Genomic DNA, 21,435 nt, shown 5'->3' with positions numbered 1-21,435 from the left:
GGCGCCTGCCTGCCCAGCCCCGGCTCGCCGCCTGGCTCTCCCCCGCTGGAGCGACCGAACGTGCGACCGCCGCTTTTTCCTCCCTGTGCGGCCACCGTCGTTTGGGGAGGAGAGCGGGAGGGGGCGGGGAAAAGGGTGGGAGGTGGGTGAGCGCGCGCGCCGCCCGTCCGTCGTGGTTTCCTGGCTGCGCGCGGCGCTGGTGGAGTAGCTGCAGCTGTAGCAGCCCCCGCGAAGATGGCGGAGGGGTTGGAGCGTGTCCGGATCTCCGCGTCGGAGCTGCGAGGGATCCTGGCTACTCTGGCTCCGCAGGCCGGGAGCAGAGGTGAGTCGCACCGCCCAGCTCCTGGGCCGGGCCTGCCCGCCCCGCCTCCCTCTCCTCCTCCCCGCTCAGTTCGCGGTGCTCCGGAGCCCCCGCCCCTTCCCCCAACAGTGGGGGCGGGGGCCGAGGGCGGTCCCTCCCCGCTCTACCTGCCGGAGAGCCGGTGTGGGGTCGGGCTCTGCCAGCTTCGGCCCCTCCGGGAGAGCCCAGCCCGAATTTCTGCCTCCGCCCCTTTCTCTCGGCGAAGGTGACTGTTCTCCGTTGCCCCAGCCCTCTCACAGCAGCCCGCGGATTCGCAGCCGTCAGGGGACGCGGAAAGGAGTGGGGCCGGGGTCTGGTGGCGGCCCTCGGGGGACTATGGTTCCCCGAGGAATCTTCCCCAGGCCTGCCCTTTAGCGTTGGAGAGAAGGAGCTGGCGACGTCGAGGAGAAAGGTTTAACAGCTTGGGACTTCCTTGCTGAACTTTTTCCCCTCAAGGCAGGCGTCTGAAGGCTGCGGCACGGGAGGGGTCCAGCACCTCAGAGAGCTGACTCTACGCTGGTGTGGCCTTGGCATGTGTGGGGGCAAAGAGAATGTTCAGCGTGCAAGTTAGACGTCTGCATCAACACCACGAAAGCTCCAAGGAAGATATTAGTGTCTCATCTCTCCTTGGTTCGGTAGTGGAGTTAGTAGCCTGGTAGATATGCTTCTGCCGGCTTGTGGCAGAAGTCTGTGAAATTGGTTTTCATTGGTCATCTGAATTGGATTATTCAGGTTGTTTTCTCCCTCAGCTCTGGAAAGACGTAGTGGCTCTTCTCCCCAGTCTCCCCCTTCCCTTAAGTTATTACTAAGGCTGCTGAGCATGAGCTATTCTGGACTTAGACTGCTTTACCTTTATTATTCATACTGGATGAAGCAGTCCTTTGAACTTATGCAAATACTGAAGCAGTATCTTAAATTTCAGAGTTTTGGATTTTTTTTCTGTTCCAGATGTGTTACCCTCATGGGCGTAAATGCTGGAGCATGTGATCCCTTTATGAACTTGTTTGCACTGGTGTTTATAGAACAATACTAGGTTTTTCTATAACATTCCATTTTGAGTCCGCTGTAATCTCGCTAATTCCGGTTAAGTTCCCCACCCAACAGTTTAGTGGCTATTTCTTGTAGACTGTCCCCTCAACAGAGAAAGGTAACAGATACAAAAAGTAGATACTTGCTTATCTGGCATTCTGTAAGTTCCTGGAGCCTGGAGAGTGGTGTCTAAAGTCCTGTACTCTTATTCTTGAATGCCCCCAGTCCTTGGTATTTTGAGAGCATGTCACAATACTTCCATCATTCTCCAGGGAAAACTCCCTTATGGAATTTTTTTCCTTCTCATATTCCATCATCATAGTAGCAGTTAATCTCAGTATTCTAATGATGATAGTCTGAACAGTGTTTTCTTGGAATGACCTTGCTGGCTGTAGTTAGAGAGTTGGTGAGCATGAGTGGAGTTGAAGAATGTGAAAAGAACTGCTTCCTGTTTGTTTCTACAGGAGGTATGGGAGTGGGTATTAGAAATCCTAAAGAAGAGGATTGTCCTGGCCAAGTTCAGTGACTGGAGTTTCAGATTTTTTTCTCCAGAGATGTCCAGAGCTGTGGATTGTTATATGCATCCCCACCCCATTAATATGTTAGAAGGACTCAGCCATCCTGGAAAAATGTTAGAGGCAGAAAAAGAAAAGACCAAGATGGAGCAAAGGGCTCTATAGCAGAGAACAGTCCAATGCAAACTGCTTAGAGATCTTCTATTCTGATAGTGATGAGGGAGTTTGGGGTCTTGTGTATCTGAATATGATTTGAGTAACACAAGAGAATATGTTTTTATTTTTCTCTTGTTTCCCTACCTCAGGTGGAGTTAGTTCCAACACAGTTAAGGTCTTAGCTTTGCCAATTGCTGAACAAATATTGTAAACCTAGTACATTTTCTGTTTCTGCAGAAATTTCCTTCCTTGTCCATCAGTATTAACATTTCAATTCTTGCTTGACTTTTCTGTTACTTTAACTAGAATAACATTTTTCCCCCTCTTCTTCCCCTCTATTCTACCTTTTCCTCCCCTCAACACTCTCTCCAACATCACAGAAAACATGAAGGAGCCCAGGCAGCGCAAAGATAACAGGCGCCCAGACCTGGAAATCTATAAGCCTGGACTTTCCCGACTAAGGAATAGACCTAAAATCAAGGAACCCTCTGGGAGTGACGAACTCAAGGATGAAACTGTTAATGACAGAGATTCTTCTACTGTTGGAGACAGTACACAGCTTATTAAAGATGTCTACAAAGACAACCAACAGCAAAATGGTCCTGTAGATGCTGAAAATATTCGGGTACAGGAGTTCTTGCCCAGGACTGTTGGACAAGAGGATCGAAGTCTTAGAATTATCAAAAGAACAAAGAAACCTGACATGCAGATCTATCAGCCTGGAAGGCGTTTGCAGACTGTTACCAAAGAATCGACTAGTAGCCGGGTAGACGAGGAAGAAATCCTCAACCAGGTGGAACAGCTGAGAGTAGAGGAAGATGAGTATAGGGGGAGTGTGAAAGAGGAGGTTGTGAGTAAACCAGACAAAGAGGAGGCAGGAAAGAGCCTAAGTGGTGACAGAGGACGGGCTGCACAGGGAGAAAAAGGAAAGCGGATTGAAAAAGGGGAGGGTGTGAAGAAGGTGAACGATGACCTGGCTCAGGGGAAGCCAGGTTCTGCCAAGCGCTATTCCCGCTCAGACAAACGAAGGAACCGCTATCGCACTTGCAGTACCAGCTCAGCCGGTAGCAACAATAGCGGCGAGGGGGCTGGCCTGACTGATAATGGAAGTCGCCGCCGCCGCCAGGATCGGACCAAGGAGAGGCCACGACTGAAGAAGCAAGTATCTATGTCCTCAACTGACTCCTTAGATGAGGACAGAATTGATGAGCCTGATGGGCCCCGGAGAAGCTCAGAAAGGAAGAAACATTTAGACAGAAGCTGGTCTGGCCGTGGAGAAGGGGAGCAGAAAAGCAATGGTAAAGAAAATCGAGGCACTCTTCGAGTTACTTTTGACGCAGAAACCATGAACAGAGATTCTCCCACGGTGAGGTCAGCCAGGGAGGATGTGGATAGGATAAAGCCAGACAAAGGCTCGAGCAGTGGGGGCAAAGGCACTGAGAAGCAGGAATCCAAAAACCTGAGACAAGAACTTCGGGGTCGTGGCCGTGGCATTCTGATTCTGCCTGCCCACACCACCCTGTCTGTCAATTCAGCCGGTTCTCCAGAGTCTACACCTTTGGGACCTCGGCTTTTATTTGGATCTGGTAGTAAGGGATCTCGGAGTTGGGGCCGAGGAGGCACCACTCGACGATTGTGGGACCCAAACAATCCTGATCAGAAACCTGCTCTAAAGAGCCAGACGCCTCAGTTACATTTCTTGGACACTGATGATGAGGTCAGCCCTACCTCTTGGGGTGACTCACGCCAGGCCCAAGCATCTTACTATAAGTTTCAAAACTCTGACAACCCCTATTATTACCCGCGGACACCAGGCCCTGCTTCCCAGTATCCTTACACAGGCTATAGCCCTCTGCAGTACCCGGTGGGCCCTACAAATGGTGTGTACCCAGCGCCTTACTACCCAGGCTACCCGACTCCAACAGGACAGTATGTTTGTAGCCCCCTCCCTGCCAGCACCCTGAGTCCTGAGGAGATGGAGCAGCACATGAGGAACATGCAGCAGCAGGAACTACATAGGCTTCTCCGTGTAGCTGACAACCAGGAACTGCAGCTCAGCAACCTGCTTTCCAGGGACCGCATCAGTCCGGAGGGCCTGGAGAAGATGGCTCAGCTCAGGTATGGTGTGTCCCATCCTGGCCAGAGGGAAAAGGGGGTAAGTTGGAGGTGGGATCAGGCTCCGATGGCCGAGGAAGCTAGAGACCTATCAGGTGAGCTGCTGGGTGTTATCTCCCTTTCACATCGATCTTTGTAAGGGAGGGGGAGTTGGAAAAAGAAAAGCAGAAAATTTTGTTTCTAGTCCCAGAAATTATTTTCTGCTTCCCACTTTTTCCTTAAGGAAAAAAAAAATTTTTTTAAGAGCGCATAAAATCTGGATATGGAAAAGGAAAGACTTTCCGAAGTGCCAAGAAATGAACAACATGTAACTTGTGGTGAAGATTTTACTTTGGCTGTTAAATTTAGGTGGAGGCATATGGGGAAAAACTATTTTCCTAGACATAACTGTCTCTAGAATGATATTCTGCTCTGCAGAATGGAGACTAGACTGAGTACTATACCTGGTGGCATTTTGGATTTCCTGCCAAGGAAGGTGTTATTTGTAGGAACCTTAGATCTTGGGTCTAGGCTCTCCTGTAGTTTATTTGGAGCTAGAAGTTGCATGTATTTTATTCCAGAGTTGAACTGCTGCAGCTATATGAGCGCTGTATTCTATTAGATATTGAGTTCTCTGATCATCAGAATGTGGATCAGATCCTGTGGAAGAATGCTTTCTATCAGGTGATTGAGAAGTTCAGGCAGCTTCTCAAGGATCCGAATGTTGAGAACCCAGAACAGATTCGGAACAGACTTTTGGAGCTCTTGGATGAGGTAAACCATCATCTTTGTGTCCTCAGGATAAAGGCTTCAGCATCCTTTAGATGGCTTTTTACCACTCGAAATACTGTATAATAGAAAATGACTGAAAACTGTATGCTTTTTTCTTTTTTAAAATTTTATTTTATTTTGTAGGCTTTTTTCTTGGGTTTAGGCTTACACTACCTCTTTTGCGTCCTTAAGACTATAACTTACTGAGTTTTAAGCGCAGAAGCTTTATGAATGCAGGAGTGTGTGTGTGTGTGTATGTATGTGTTCAGACCTTTAAAACCATGGAAAAGCTTATGCTGTCAAATTGTCTTGTGCTTACTGTTGGCCACTAAATACTATATATGCCCCCTCTTTTTAAATGGCTGCACCTGAGGCATATGGAACTTCCTGGCCAGGGATTGAATCCGAGCTGCTGCTGCAACCTACCCTGCAGGGGGGGCAACACCAGATCCTTTAACCTAAGGCACCACGGTGGGAATGCCTTTGCCTCCGTTTATGTCAGGTGACTGAGTATTAGCAGAACTGTGAAAGGGTCACTTGCCTCAGTTTCTGATGGGTAGATTGGATCCGAACAGGTTGACTTAGCTGATCCTTACTTTTTCTCTTTATAGGGTAGCGACTTCTTTGATAGTTTGCTTCAGAAGCTGCAGGTTACTTACAAGTTCAAGCTGGAGGACTACATGGATGGTCTTGCCATTCGCAGCAAGCCATTACGGAAGACAGTAAGTTAGCTTCTTTATCATAAATTTATTCATCCATTTATTTGATGTTAGTTATATGCTAGGCCTTGTGCTGGATGTTGAGGATACAAGAATGAAAGATACAGTCCTGTGGGGAACAGACCTCTTAAACCAACAATTACAACAGTATAAGTACTGTAATGGTGGCATATATAGAGTGTTGAAGGGGAATAGAAGGAATTAGATCTGATTTAGACTAATTCCTAAGTCTAGGGTCAAGGAAGCCTTCTTAGAAACTGTGAGGTTGAATTTTGAAACATGACTTAGAGTGGAAGGGGCAGTTTTGATCCAGTGAGAGAACCACAACTTGTTAGGAAAGTGTACAGCGTGCCGATGGCTGTAATGTGGGTTGGGCTGTTGGAGGAGGTAAAGCTAATGAGGTCAGAAGGGGTGGGCCATAAACTCTTATATGCCATGCTGAAGAGTTTGGACTTTTTCCTGAAAGCAGTGAGAAGCCACTGATTGATTTTCAGGAAATGGATAGCATAGATTTGTTCTTAGAACCAGTCACTGTGGTAAATGGATGAGTTTGGGAAAGAGTGGAGATGGGGGAGGTGGAGAAGAGGAGACAGACCGGAAAGATACAAGGGAAGTAGAATTGAATTGCTGGCAGGTTGTGTGTGAATGATGCGACTGGAGGTGTGGAGCATCCCAGTAGTCTCCCATCCTGTGCCCTAGGAGAGTAGCTGGGCAGGAAGATGTTAGTTCAGTTTTGGGTAAGCTTAGGTGGAGGAGCTGGAAAACGAACACATGAATGTGCTGGTCTGTCTGGAGCTCAGGTGAAAGAACTGGGCTGGTGATATAGATTCAGAAGTCATCCATGTGTAGGTGATGGTTGAAGTAAAAGTTGAGAAACTGGGAAGGCTAGCCAGAGAGCAGAGGGTCATATTTTAAGGTGGTGGTGGGTAAAAGTGTCAAGCGCTAAAAAATCCTCAAATGTTAAGATTACTAAAAAATTGGAGTTCCCTTCGTGGCTCAGTGGTTAATGAATCTGACTAGGACCATGAGGTTTCGGGTTTGATCCCTGGCCTTGCTCGGTGGGTTAAGGATCCAGGGTTGCTGTAAGCTGTGGTGTAGGTCGCAGACGCAGCTCGGATCCCGAGTTGCTGTGGCGCTGGCCTGGACCAGCGGTTATAGCTCCAATTAGACCCCTAGCCTGGGAACCTTCATATGCTATGGAATCGGCCCTAGAAAAAGAAAAAAGACAAAAAAGAAAAAAGAAAAAGATTGCTAAAAAATATCTCTTGGGTTGGATGACCTTATCACAAGTTATTTTATTTGGAAAAGATGGAAACCAGATTGTAGTGAATGAGAATTGGGGCAGCAGATACAATGAGAGGGTAATTTAGACTGCTTTTTTAAGAATCTTGGCTGTGAAGGCAAGGAAGGAAGATAGAAGTTAAAAGACAGTGTTAAGAGAAGTTTGTTTTTAAGCTTAGAGAGACTTTAGTGTATTATTTATATGTTGAGAGGAAAGGACTAGGGGAGAGAAGAGGTTAAATATTCATTAGAGAGAGCAGTGTGCTTTGTGGAACAGAGGCTTCCTCTTGCCTTTCTGTTCCTTCTAATGAATCGCTGTGCACAAGCTCTGTTACTCATCAACAGGTATCTGTTGAGTCCCTCCTGAATGCCAGGAGCCACTCCAGGCACAGGTAATTCAGTGTGGAACAAGAACGCCACGGTCTCAGTTCTCCTGGTTTAGAGTTTAAGGATGAGTCAAGATGTTGGATTAGTAATTGCAGGTGCAGTGACTTCTGCAAAGGATGTTGTGCGGCTGTTCTCTAAAGGGTTTCGAGGATCAGAGAGGTCTGAGGAAGTCATAGCTAAGCTGAGGCTGAAGACCCGAGATGTCAGCCAGGTAAAACGTGTATGTGAAGATGTGAGAACTACGACTCTCTAGGGGAAGGAAGCGGAATATGTGAAGGTCCCGAAGTGGGAGAAGCACCATGCGTTGGGGGAACTGAGGAAAGCCTAGTCTGATGGAGGCACAGAGAATGAGAGGGGAAGTGGTGCTGGAAAGGTGAGCAGAGGCTGCGTCTTCTAGGACTTTATGTGGAGGACGGTGAGAGGCTTTGGCCGAATTTGTTTTTTGTTTGTTTTTTACTTACCCTCATTGAGATGGCAAAGTGGCTGCAGTAATGGAAACACACCAGTTTCCTTGGTGCTTTTATCAGTTAAATACCAAGGATTCTTGGTGTCTGTCCATTGTCCATAGACAGAATGTGTAGAGTAGTCAGGATTCTGAAGGTGTATGACTGATAGTGATGTATAATTTGCTGAGGCGCACTTTTTTTTTTTTGCTTTTCAGGGCCGCACTTGTAGCATATGGAAGTTCCCAGGCTAGCAGTCTAATCGGAGCTACAGCTGCTGGCCTACACCACAGCCACAGCAATGCAGGATCCAAACCACATCTGTGACCTGCACTGCAGCTCATTGGCAACACCAGATCCTTAATCTACTGAGCAAGGCCAGGGATCAAACCCGAATCCTCATAGATTCTAGCTGGGTTCGATACTGCTGAGCCACATCGGGAACTCCTTGTTTTCTTGTTGAGTGATAGATGCCAGTCCCATCAGTGAGAAAACATATATGTAGTGTTACTCAGTCCTGGCATGTTTTAGGTGTTTGGTAAAGGGTAGCTTACTGTTTTAGGGAATTATTATTGTCTTGCAAAGAGGAAGCAGTGGAGTAACAGTGCATGGTATTAACAGTTTGAGGAGGGAAAGATGATGGCAGGAAAAGAACAGGGTAAGCCGTTGTTTATATATATATATTATATATGTATATAATATTATATACACGCACATACATATGTATCACTTTTTTTTTCTTTTTTGTCTGCCCCTTGGCATATGGAGTTCCTGGGTCAGGGATCAGATCCGAGCTGCAGTTGCGACGTATGCTGCAGCTGCAGTAATGCCAGATCCTTAACCCACTGTGCAGGGCCAGGGATTGAACCTGCGTCCCATTGCTGCAGAGATGCCACTGATCCCTTTGTGCCATAGCGGGAACTCCTATATATTATTTGTAAGGTATTTTTTACACTTATTCCTTCCAGTTTCGCTATGAACTAAGTATTTTTATATTCTAACAAAGAAACCGAGTTTCTGGGAGTTCCCGTTGTGGCTCAGTGGTTAACGAATCCCACTAGGAACCATGAGGTTGCGGGTTTGATCCCTGACCTTTCTCAGTGGGTTAAGGATCCTGAGTTGCTCTGGCTGTGATACCTAGCCTGGGAAACTCCATATGCTGAGGGAGCAGCCCTAGAAAAAGGCAAAAAGACAAAAAAAAAAAAAAAAAAAAAAAAAAGAAACTGAGTCCCAAAGCCTTAGTTGAAATCGCACAGCTATATGAAGAGAGAATGTTTTCCACTTGACTAGGACTGGAAATAAGAATGACCTCCTCTTCCTTTTGCCACTCTTTCTCAGTAAATTTTGCATCACATTGATGAGTTTTTTTGTTTGTTTTGGTTTGTTTTTTGTTTGCTTTTTGCTAGTCAAGGTTAGAGTAAAAACTTTTTACTTTGTTGAAGACTCCAGGTTCCTTATTAATGCTGACTCCATCTATGTCCTTTGAGATTGAAGTTAGAGTTTCTTGTGTATATGCTACTAATTGATCATTTCTCCTGAAGGTAAAATATGCCCTGATCAGTGCCCAGCGATGTATGATTTGCCAGGGAGATATCGCTAGGTATCGGGAGCAAGCCAATGACACCGCAAACTATGGGAAAGCACGAAGGTACTGTTGTCTCTTGTTCATTGCTCCTCTTCCCTGTGTGGCTTTAAGCTAAGTTGGGCAGAAGTTCCCATGTGGTGCAGCAGTTAAGGATCTGATATTGCTGCAGCTGTGGCACAGGTGTCACTTGTGGCTTGGATTTGATTCCTGGCCTGGGAGCTTCCACGTGCCCCAGATGGGGCCAAAAAAAGAGTAACGAGCCACTTGAGCTTCCTTCTACATGTATGTCCTACAGGTGCCTCTGTTGGTCTCCGTAGTTGTGCTTTACCACGTGAGGGTTACATCTAACACTCTAGCTTAAGTAGTAAGAGCTGTCGGGTGAAAGTGTAGATGCAGAACTAAGATTTTTTGGACTGTTTTTTATTCCAGTTGGTACCTGAAGGCCCAGCACATTGCTCCCAAGAATGGGCGCCCCTATAACCAGTTGGCTCTGCTGGCAGTGTATACGGTAAGAAATTTTGGATAGGGAAGTATTTTGCAGGCAGTATGTTAGAAGTATGGATTTTGATAGCATCAGCTCCTGGAGCTAGATTTCATCTGGACCCTGTAATCCAAAGTATAGCCTCAAACTCCTTTTTTTTTTTTTTTCCTTTTTAAGGCCGCCCTTGCAGCATATGGAGGTTCCCAGGCTAGGTGTCGAATTGGAGCTATAGCTGCCAGAGTATGCCACAGCCACAGCAATGCCAGATCTGAGCCGCGTCTTCGACCTACACCACAGCTCACGGCAATGCCAGATCCTTAGCCTACTGAGCGGGGCCAGGGATCGAACCTGAATCCTCATGGTTCCTAGTTGGATTTGTTTCCACTGTGCCACGAGGGGAACTCATTTTGTTACTGTTACTTTCGGAGGTAAGTTGTCAGGGATCCCTCGCTTCAGTTGAGTCTGCTTTCACTGCATTTAAGTTCCTAGGGAATTGATTATACGCTGGCCAAACATCACTCTTAGGGTTTTTTGTTTGTTTTATTTTTCTGTTTTTTTATTATTAAAAAAAAGGTTTGTTTTGGAGTTTCTGCTGTGGCACAGTGGATTAAGAATCCAACTGCAGTGGCTTGCGTCACTGCAGAGGCTACCCCCAGCCTGGTGCAGTGGGTTGAAGGATCTGGTGTTGCTGCAGCTGTGGCATAGGTCACAGCTGTGGCTTGGATTCAGTCCCTGGCCTGGGGACTTCCATATGCTGCAGGTGCTGCCATTAAAGAAAATTTTTTTTTTAATTTTTAAAGTATAGTTGATTTATAATGTTGTGCCAATTTTACCTGTACAGCATAGTGACTCAGTTTTACATATAGGTACATTCTTTTTTTAATATTCTCTTCCATCATGGTCTATCCCAAGAGACTGGATATAGTTCCCTGTGCTGTACAGTAGGACCTCATTGCTTATCCATTCTAAATATAATAGTTTGCATCTGCTAACCCGAAACTCCCCGTCCATCCCACTCCTCCTCCAAACCCCTTGGCAACCACAAGTCTAATCTCTGTGTCTGTGAGTCTGTTTCTGTTTTGTAGATAGGTTCATTTGTGCCTTATTTTAGATTTCACATATAAGTGACATCATGTGGTATTTGTCTTATTCTTTCTCACTTCATTTAGTGTGATAATCTCTCGTTGCATCAAACATCACTCTGTTTTTGATCTAGGCTTCTGCTCTGATTCTGCCTTATTTCCCTTCCCTAGGTTGAACTAGGATACTCGTTTCTAGAAGGAAAATGAGAAGGCTCCCTTTACTTTAAGGCTCTCCCCTTTAAAGTCTTCAACTAGCCCTAAGTACATCCTTCCTTCCTTTCCCCAGATCATCCCCTTATTCATCTTAGCTTTTCACTTGGAGTCGTCTAAGCAGAAGCACAGTAAGTGCCAAATTGTACCTCTCTAGATCTTACCAAAGTTCTCTAAATGTGGCTCTAACATTGAGCTTTGGGAGCTGATGGAGCCTTTATTTATTTGTTTGTCTATTTATTTATTTATTTAGGGCTGCACCCATGGCATATGGAAGTTCCCAGGCTAGGGGTCAAATCCGGAGCTACAGCTGCCAGCCTAGACTGCAGCCACAGCAACACAGTATCTAAGCTGAATTTGCAAGCTATACCACAGCTCACCACAACACTAGATCCTTAACCCACTGAGCAAGGCCAGGGATCAAACCTGCATCCTCCTGGACACTAGTCTGGTTTGTTACTGCTGAGCTACAACGGGAATACCAGATGGAGCCTTTACTAAGGAAGCTGACTTCAAGGGGCTAATGGTAGTGACCAAAAGTTTAAGTATAAGAAGCAGCCAACATGGTCACTAGAAGGGAGAGTTTCCTTTTTTTTTTTTAAAAGGGCTGCACCCTCAGTATGTGGAAGTTCCCAGGCTTGGGGTTAAATCGGAGCTATAGCTGTAGGACTGTGCCACAGCCACAGCAACATTGGATCCGAGCCGAATCTGCTATGTACACCACAGCTCATGGCAGCACTGGATCGCAACCCACTGAGCAAGGCCAGGGATTGAACCTGTATTCTCATTGGATACTAGTCAGATTCATTTCCACTGCACCACAGTGGGAACTCCCAGAGAGAGTTTCTTAATGCTGTCAGGTTCATTGTCTGAATAAGCAATGTTTGAATTAATATTTTTTTCTTCTTTGCAAAAAATTAATAATCTTTTTTTTTTTCTTTTTTTTTGCTTTTTAGGGCCCCACCTGTGGCATATGGAGGTTTTCAGGCTAGGGGTCTAATTGGAGCTGTTGCTGCCAGCCTATGCCATAGCCACAGCAATGCTCTCTGCAAAGATTTAGACAAATTCTTAATTATGGATTGAAATTGATCAAATAATGTGGTTTACAAATACACTTTCTATTTTTTTGGAGGGTCTTTTTAGGGCTGTATCTGCGGCATATAGAGGTTCCCAGGCTAGGGGTCGAATTGGAACCATAGCTGCCACCCTACACCACAGCTCACAGCAACCCACTGAGAAAGGCCAGGGATCCACCCTGCGTCCTCATGGATACTGGTCGGGTTTGTTAACCACTGAGCCATCATGGGAATTCCTACAAACACACTTTCTTCAGAATCTGTTGAATCTCTCTCTCTATGCTTTTTGCCTTTGTTTGTCCTGTTCTCTTTGTGATGTGTTGGTTTTTCTTTTTTTGTCTTTTTGCTATTTCTTTGGGCCGCTCCCACAGCATATGGAGGTTCCCAGGCGAGGGGTCCAGTTGGAGCTGTAGCCACCGGCCTACGCCAGAGCCACAGCAATGTGGGATTTGAGCCTCGTCTGCGACCTACACCGCAGCTCACGGTAATGCTGGATCCTTAACCCACTGAGCAAGGCCAGGAATTGAACCCAAAACCTCATGAGCCACAATGGGAACTCTGAGATTTTTTTTTTTTTTTATTACCCGTTTTTGTGGCTTTATTTTTCTCTCCCGTTTATTATCCATCTTCTGTTTTTTCTTTTTTCTCTTCTCTCCTTTTCCAGTTTTTTTTTTTAATTTATAATCATCGAACAAATTGTTATCTTTCTTGTTAATTAGAAAATATATTTAAATAAATTTTCCCCCAGTGGCTTTTTTTTTTAATTTTTAAATTAAATTTTTTTTCTTTGTCTTTTGTCCTTTTTAGGGCCATGCCTGTGGCATTTGGAGGTTCTCAGGCTAGGGGTAGAATCGGAACTACAGCTGCCCCCTCAATAGCTTTTTAAAAAAATTATTGTGGTAAAATTCGTGTTACATAAAATTAACCATTAATTATTTGTATGGTTCAGTGGCACTTAGTACATTAACAGTATTGTGTAACCATCACTTTATTTCCAAGACATTTTTCATCACCCTAAAAGGAAACCCCATACCAATTACTCCCTATTCCTCCCTCCCTGTATCCCCTTGCAACCACTGGTCTGTTTTCTGTCTTTGGATTCACCTTTTCTGGATGTTTCATATAAATGGAATTGTGCAATATGTGACCTTTTATTTAGCATAAAATTTTTGAGGTTCGTCCATGTTGTAGCATGTATTAGTACTTCATTTTCATGACTGATAATATTCCGTTGTATGGATACACCATGTTTTATTTATTCATTCATCAGTTGATGGATGTTTTGGTTTTTTCTACTTTTTAGCTGTTGTGAGTAGTGCTTTTGTTCAAGTATTTGTTTGAATATCTGTTTTCACTTCTTTGGTGTCTGTACCTAGGAGTGGAATTGCTGGATCGTGTGGTAACTCTGTTTTAACTTTTTCAGGAACTGCCAAACTGTTTTTCATAGCGACTGTACCATTTTCACATTCCCACCAGCAGTGTAGGAGAGTTCTAGTTTCTTCATGTTCTCACCAGCATTTGTTTTCTTTCTTCCTTTCTTTCTTTCTTTTCTTTTTTCTTCTTTTTTTTAATATTGTGACCAACCTAGTGAATATGAAGTGATATCTTATTGTGGATTCCCTCCTCCCTACTTGGGGACTTTGTTTTTTTCCTGTGGTATTTTTTTCTTTTTTGGGGGTTAGTTTTAGTTTACAGAAAAATTGAGCAGAAAGTACAGAGATTTCCCATACATGTCCTCAATTCTCAGTTTTCCCCGTTACTAACATTTTGAATTAGTATAGTACATTTGTTAGCAATTGATGGGCCGGAATACAGACGTTATAATTAAAGGCTGTAGTTTCCGTTAGGGTTCACATTTACTGTTGTACACTCTGTGGTTTTTAACAAATGTATAATGACATGTGTCTATCATACCAAATGTTTTCACTGCTCTAAAAATGCCCTGTGCTCTACCCTCTATCTCTTCATCCCTCTTCCTTTCCTTGAAACTCTGGAGTCATTGATATTTTTACTGTCTCTAGTTTTGCCTTTTCCAGAATGTCATACAGTCAGAACCATACAATGTGTAGCTTCTTTCACTTGGCATTTAGGGTTATTTTTGTGGCTTGATAGTTCTTTTCTTTTCTATTTTTTGGCCGTGCCCATGTCATGTGGAAGTTCCTGGGCCAGGGATTGAACCCAAGCTACAGCAGTGACCCAGGCAAGCAACAATGTTGGATCCTTAGCTCACTGTGCCGCAAGAACTCCAACAGCTCTTTTCTTTTATTGTCTTCTCTTAAGGTTTTTATTTTTTCTGTTGTAGTTGATTTACAATGTTGTGTCAATTTCTTCTGTACTTTTATTGTTGAGTAACACTCCATTGTATATTCGAATGTACCGCAGTTTATTCATTCTCCTGTTGAAGGACATCCTGGTTGTTTCCAAGTTTTGACTATTATTAATAAAAATGCTATAAACATTTGTATGCACATTTGTGTGGACATAAGTTTTCAGCTCATTTGGGTAGATACTTAGGAGTGTGTTGCTTCTATATATAGTTTTGGAAGAAACTGCCAAAGTGTCTTCTGAAGTAGCTGTACGATTTTGTATTCCTACCAGCAGTGGATGAGAGTTCCTATTGCTCTGCCTACTCATCAGCCTTCGGTGTTGTCAGTGTTCTGGATTCTGCTCATTCTAATAGGTGTGCAGTTTTAACTTGCAATTCCTTAATGACATATGATGTAGAGCATCTTTTCATATGTTTTTTTACAGTCTGTGTATCTTTTGGTTAGGTGTCTGTTTAGACCCCCCCGCCTTTTAAGGGCCACACCTGCCACATATGGAGATTCCCAGGCTAGGGGTCCAATTGGAGCTGTAGCTCCCAGCCTACACCACAGCCACAGCCTCGCCAGATCCGAGAGCTGTGTCTGAGACCTAAATCACAGCTCACAGCAACGCCAGATCCTTAACCCACTGAGCAAGGCCAGGGATCGAACCTATATCCTCATGGATGCTAGTCAGATTTATTTACACTGAGCCATGATGGGAATTCCTAGACCCCATTTTTATTTTTATTTTTGTATTAAAAATTTTTTTGTGTTTTTGGAATTTCCCATTGTGGCTCAGAGGGTTAAGAACCTGACTAGTATCCATGAGGATGCAGGTTTGATCCCTGGCCTCGCTTAGTGGGTTAAGGATCTGGCGTTGCAATGAGCCATGGTGTAGTTCCCACGAGTGGCTGGGATCGAGCATCACTGTGGCTGTGGTGTAGGCCGGTGGCTGCAACTCTGATTTGACTCCCAGCCTGGGAACTTCCATATGCTGAGGGTGTGCCCCCCCCCAAAAAAAAAGAAAAGAAAAAAAGATACTGGTCGTGAGTTGTATCTTGATTTCAGAGATGTTAAAATGTGAAAAAAATCATTGTAGAACTGATAAAGTTCAGTGTAGGCATTTCTGCTGTGGCACGTGGGTTGAGAATCCTACTGCTCAGGTCACTGAGGAGGTGTGGGTTTGATCCCTGGCCTGGCACAGTAGGTTAAAGGTCTGGCATTGCCGCAGCTGCAGCTGTGGCTTGGATTCAATCCCTCATTTGGGAGCTTCCATTTGCCACAGGTATGACCATAAAATTAAAAAGAAAACACACAAAAAAGCAGTGTAAAATCAAGTGAGTGGCATAATTGAAATAGTTTTAAAGGTAGCTTCCACTTAACTGACAATCTATGTACCAGATATTTTGTTAAACTGTATGTATTATATGAATTGTAATCTTTTCAAGAGCCATATAGGTTGGGAAATAACTTCTTTTTACAAGTAAGGAAACCTTTCTAGGTTGACTTTCTCAGGGTTATACCTAAGAAATGGCAGGACCAAATTCAGACTCAGGCAGTTGATCTTAGGATGTGCGCCTTTAAGCATGCTGGATGAATGCAAGGTGAGAATTTTAAAGAGTGAGTAGATGCTGGAGAGAGAGAGAGAAGCTAGTAGTCTAGGTGCATTGTGAGACAGAGAAAAAGGTAAAGATGTGTATGATAGAAAGATGGAAAGGCTTTTTGATATTCTTACCCCCTTTATTTCAGTGTTTTGCCTTTTTTTCTGACCCTCTTTTTTATTTATTAATTGGTTGAAAAGGGACTTGAAGTATTTATTTGCTGAATGCATTGGATAGTAGTTTGTTTTCTTTTCTCAGTAGAGTTACTATGTTGTGAAAACATAAATTTAGGAGCTTGGCAGCCCTACGTTTAGACTTATCTGGGATTGGGCTCTGAGACTCAAGTTCCATAATGGTCCCCTCGAGCTCCTGTTTCCTCATAAAAATCGGAATAATAATCCCTATGGAGTGGTTTTCTTAGGTTAGAGATAATATCTGTGAAGTGCTTATCATTTGCCTCACAGTTATGCTTAAACTATGGTATTGCCATCGTTATTTATAATTTTAAAAAATAATTAGTGGGAGTTCTCTTGTGGCACAGTGGGTTAAGGATCTGGCATCGTCACTGCCATGGCATGGTTTTGATCTCTGGCCCAGGAATTTCCACATGCCCAAGACGTGGCCAAAAAAATAAAAATAAAGAATAATTAATATGTATTGAACATTTTCTTTCTTGAAAAACATGATTGGCTTCATATTTTGTGAGGCTTTTTATTCTTTTCTCTTTCTTCTGAGCACTTGGCTCTAAGTCTTGTAGGATGTAGTACTGGCAGGAAGAGAGCTCTGGTGTGATTGCCATGGCTTCTCCCACGGACAGCTTTCTCATTTTCTTGTTGGAATTCCTCACAGCTTGGGACACGGGTTGAGAGGGAAGGTAGGGTTTCCTGGGTCAGCTGACTCAGGCTGGAGTCGGGAGGAGAACTGGTGACTCAGTGTCTCTGACCTCTTTTGCAGAGGAGGAAGCTTGATGCTGTCTATTACTATATGCGCAGTTTAGCTGCCAGCAACCCTATCCTGACTGCCAAGGAGAGTCTCATGAGCTTGTTTGAAGAGACCAAACGAAAGGTGAGTGGGGGTGCAAGCAGAATCATTCCTTCCTAGAAGAATGTGTTTCTCTTAGTGTCTCTAAGGGAGTGACTATTCACGTCCTCGAGGGGTCCCATCAGGCTGTGCTGATGGAGTGAGTCAGTCCCTGTGCAGAAGCAGCTCTTCTTTAGGAGAGCTGTCCAGGGCCCTTGGGTGTACATGTTCCACAGCATCTGGTTTATAGAATTAATAACTTTTATGGACAAAACAGATGATACTCTGCTACTCTGGAGCTATGGCAAAGTCTTTACTTTTTATAGTCCTTGGGTGACAAACTTAGGTGAGAGGAGCACTTCTCTTTATTGGATGAATCTCAGGAGAGTTTAAGCTTTTATGTGTGTATTCTGTACAGGCAGAACAGATGGAGAAGAAGCAACATGAAGAATTGGAACTGAGCCCTGACCAATGGCGGAAAGGAAAGAAATCTACTTTCCGGCATGTTGGAGATGACACCACTCGCCTGGAGATCTGGATTCATCCATCCCGTCCCCGGTCCTCCCAGGGCACTGAGTCTGGGAAGGATTCTGAGCAGGAGAATGGGCTGGGCAGCCTGAGCCCCAGTGATGTAAGTTCCTGAGGGTGATGTAATGAGCAAGACTAGCCAAGTAAACGTGAATGCCCCTGTACGTGCAGCCATGAAGCACTGCTCAGACATTTCCCATTAATCTCGGGCGAGGCCGATCACTTCATGCTCCCCGAAGTTCTCCATCTCCTCCTCCACCTTCGCTTCCTTTATCTTCGCTATGCGCTTTCCTCTCTTACCACTATGTGGCACTGTAGAATTTAGTAAAAGTAACTTTTCTGAATGAAGATTAACTTAGTATTGGATAAGAATTTTTTGCTGCTTTGAGTTCATAGTCACCAATATGATGCTTAGGATTCTGGGTGGGATTTTTGAAGCTAGGGAGAGGGCGCTGTAGTTGGAAAACTACAAACGGCAAGTTCATTGTGCCTTGAGAGTAAAATTTATAGAGAAAGGGTGGTGAGGTGAGCCAGCACCAGACCTTGAAGAGTCGTGCAATAACTAATTTGACCTTTAGCTTGAAGGTAGTAGGGAGCTATTGGGTGCTTTAAATAGGGAAATGTCAGATACGTGTTTTAGAAATATAACTCTAGGGCTTCCTGTCGTGGCTGAGTATTAACAAACCTGACTGGTATCCATGAGGACACAGGTTTGATTCCTGGCCCCACTCAGTGGGTTAAGGATGCGGTGTTGCCGTGAGCTGCAGTGTAAGTCATAGACGTGGCTCAGATCTCGAGATGCTGTGGCTGTGGTATAGACTGGCAGCTGCAGCTCCAATTCGACCCCTAGCCTGGGATCTTACATATGCCATGGGTACGGCCTTAAAAAAGACCAAAAAAAAAAAAAAAAAGAAAGAAAAAGAAAAGAAATATAACTCTGGCTGCTTTGTGAAAAGTTTTGGAGAAGAGGAAGACTAGAAATAAGAGTAGGAGGGTGCTATGGTAATCTAAGTGAGATATGAAAAGGACATGAGCCAGGAAATGACTTTGGAGATGGGGAGAAGTGAAGGGATATGAAGTATATTAATGAGGTAGACTCCAGAGGACTTGATTGGACCTGGGGAACTGAGGGATCAAAAGTGGCACCTAGGTTTCTGGTTTGAAACTAGGTAGATGATCGTCTCTTCCTTGATGTAGGGAATAATTAGGTGGGGTTGGTTTTAGGAGAAAGATGATGTTTGGTTTTGGACGCACTGGAATTTCTGTAGGACATTGACATGGAGCTGTTTAGAGGCTAGCAGGTGTCTGAAGCTGAGGAGAGTGAACTTGGCCAGAGATGAAAATTCTTGAAGTCATCCCATTGTAGATAGTAATGGAGTCATGAGAGAGCGTTGATTCAGCTACTTGAGGAAAAAACATAATAGTGAGGAGGTTCAAGATCTAAGAAAGAAAGGAGATCGATGTCAGGGAGACGTCTTTGCAGAGGACGAGAAAGCAATAGGATCTAGAGCACAGTGAGGAGATAGGTCTGAAAGAAGAAACATAAAAATATGTTTTTAGTGAAAACTTCAAATAATTACAGATGTGGGCAGAGTAAAATGCTGTGGTTTCTAAACTGTTGGTGAACTTTCTTGTACTTGAAGGAAAGGAGGAACAGATAATTGGGGATGAAGGTAAGTTTGTGGGTATAGTAGGAAGATGATGAGGGAGGGTCTTTTTGATGTTTACTCTTTTCTCTTTGAAGTTGGAGGCATGGTTGTCTGCTAAGAATGAGTCAAGAATGGTGGGGTAAGAGGACTTGTCCTTTGGGGTTTAACTTAAAATTTCCATTTATCTTCCTATATCCTTAATCTTTAACTGTTTTCTGGATAGCGTGGAAAGCAGTCCTTGCTTATAATTGAATCTTCCAGCTCGCTATGTACCATATTGTACATGGGGCCCCAGTACATCAAGGTGCTTCAGAGGGATTGCTGCTATGAGAATCCCTCATTCCTGCCTCTTCTAGCTTGGTTATTACCATCCCAAACTGGAAGCCTATTGGAATAAGAGATAAATAGTTCTATTGAATTAGCTCTACTGTATCTCTAAAATGAAAGCAACAATGACAATTCGAGAAAGCATTTTATGGCCTTCTTTGGCCTTGGCATCAAGTTTAGGGAGTATCCCTCATAAAAGTTATAGATCTCTCTCTTCCATTAGGTGTTTTATGTACTTTTTAAGTAATATGCTTGTAACTTTGTATTTTCATTTATTGATTGATTTTTGCTTTTTAGGGTCACACCCATGGCATATGGAAGTTCCTAGGCTAGGGGTCAAATCGGAACTGTAGTTGCTAGTCTATGCCATAGCCACAGCAATGGCAGATCCGAGTTGCATCTGTGACCTACATCACAGCTCATGGCAGTGCCAGCTCCTTAACCCACTGATTGAGGCCAAGGATTGAACCTGTATCCTCTTGGATACTAGTCAGATTTGTTTCCTCTGTGCCACCGTGGGAGCTCCCCATTTTGTCATATTTTAGATTCCATATATAAGTGATATGATATGGTATTTGTCTTTGTTTTTCTGTCTTACTTCAGTTAGTATGATAATCTCTAGGTCCATCCATTTGCTACAAATGGTGTTATTTCATTCTTTTTTATGGCCGAATAGTATTCCATTGTATATATGTACTACATCTTCTTTATCCATTCATCTGTTGGTGGACACTTAGGTTGCTTCCATGTCTTGACTATTGTAAATAGTGCTGCTGTGAACATTGGGGTGCAGGTATCTTTTGTAATTAGAGTTTTGTCTGCATATATGTCCAGGAGTAAGATTGCTGGATCATATGGCATGTGTTTTTATTCTTTTTTTTTTTTTAATTGTTATTTCCCCAATACAATTTTTTTTTGTACTGTACAGCATGGTGACCCATTTTTTTATTGTTATTTCCCCAATACATGTTTTTATTTATTTATTTTTTTTGTCTTTTTGCCATTTCTTGGGCCCCTCCCTCAGCATATGGAGGTTCCCAAGCTAGGGGTCTAATCGGAGCTGTAGCCACCGGCCTACACCAGAGCCACAGCCACGCTGGATCCGAGCTGCGTCTGCAACCTACACCACAGCTCACAGCAACGCTGGATCCTTAACCCACTGAGAAAGGGCAGGGATCGAACCTGCAACCTCATGGTTCATAGTCGGATTTGTTAACCCTGCGCCACAACGGGAACTCCATGTTTTTATTTTTATGTGCATCTCGGAGAAGGCATTTTCAGCCTTCCCTGAGCTGAACAATGGATCTATTATATTTTATTATTTTTATTTATATAAATAACATATGAATATGTTTTCAGTAAAAACTTCAAATAATTCCAGATGTGGGCAGAGTAAAATGTGGTGATTTGGTTTCTAAACTATTGGTGAAGCTGTTTATATATTTTCAGCCTATACATCATCCTTGGGTAATTACTTCCCTTTACATCTTTGGATTTGGGCTTTTAGTTCTATATTACCAGCACTTGAGGAAGAAGCCTGCAGTTTCATAGTCTCTGTTTATCCAGCCAAGAAACCACACTGCCTTTTTTACCTGCTTTCTTAGCCCCAAGTCGTCTTCCCATATCCTTTTCTTTCATACAGCAGGCCCCAGCAAGTCAGCTTTACTTTCTCTGCTCCCTGGAACAGGAACATAGAATTGATGAGAAGTGGGGATTTATTCACAGACATTTGAGTTATTAGGCATTGAAACAACCAAAAATCATTTTAACCTTAGGGAACACTCAGTCATGTGGGGAAAACAGAAACATAAATATATGATTACATTATATTATAA

The 21,435-nt window shown here is 43.8% G+C and overlaps 1 protein-coding gene across 8 annotated transcripts in view; it reads left to right on the top strand.

Annotated features, from left to right (window-relative positions):
• The first annotated feature begins 108 nt into the window (after positions 1-108).
• The window catches only part of SMG6 (SMG6 nonsense mediated mRNA decay factor), a 214,180-nt gene continuing 192,853 nt past the window's right edge, over positions 109-21,435 (top strand). For 4 of the 8 annotated variants that reach the window (XR_014821495.1, XR_014821494.1, XM_021067586.2 and 1 more), the window contains exons 1-8: positions 109-322; positions 2,421-4,158; positions 4,716-4,908; positions 5,517-5,627; positions 9,277-9,383; positions 9,750-9,828; positions 17,031-17,141; positions 17,515-17,727. Coding sequence is in view for 5 of the 8 variants with exons in the window: in XM_021067586.2 (XP_020923245.1) it covers positions 235-322; positions 2,421-4,158; positions 4,716-4,908; positions 5,517-5,627; positions 9,277-9,383; positions 9,750-9,828; positions 17,031-17,141; positions 17,515-17,727 (2,640 nt within the window). In the remaining 3 variants the exon portion in view is untranslated. Of the gene's footprint in view, positions 323-450; positions 753-1,648; positions 1,837-2,420; positions 4,159-4,715; positions 4,909-5,516; positions 5,628-9,276; positions 9,384-9,749; positions 11,506-11,855; positions 12,055-17,030; positions 17,142-17,514; positions 17,728-21,435 lie in introns of those variants that run through there. The other 4 variants (XM_021067587.2, XM_021067588.2, XM_084985390.1 and 1 more) reach the window with 4 other exon arrangements.

This window comes from Sus scrofa, chromosome 12 (assembly GCF_054392235.1).
Source record: "Sus scrofa isolate SSC_HxYL_T2T_F1_AM1 chromosome 12, Sscrofa_HxYL_maternal_Yorkshire_Landrace_v2.0, whole genome shotgun sequence".
NCBI lineage: Eukaryota > Metazoa > Chordata > Mammalia > Artiodactyla > Suidae > Sus > Sus scrofa.
Note: the sequence above shows the minus strand (reverse complement) of the source record. Positions and strands in the feature narration are given on the sequence as shown.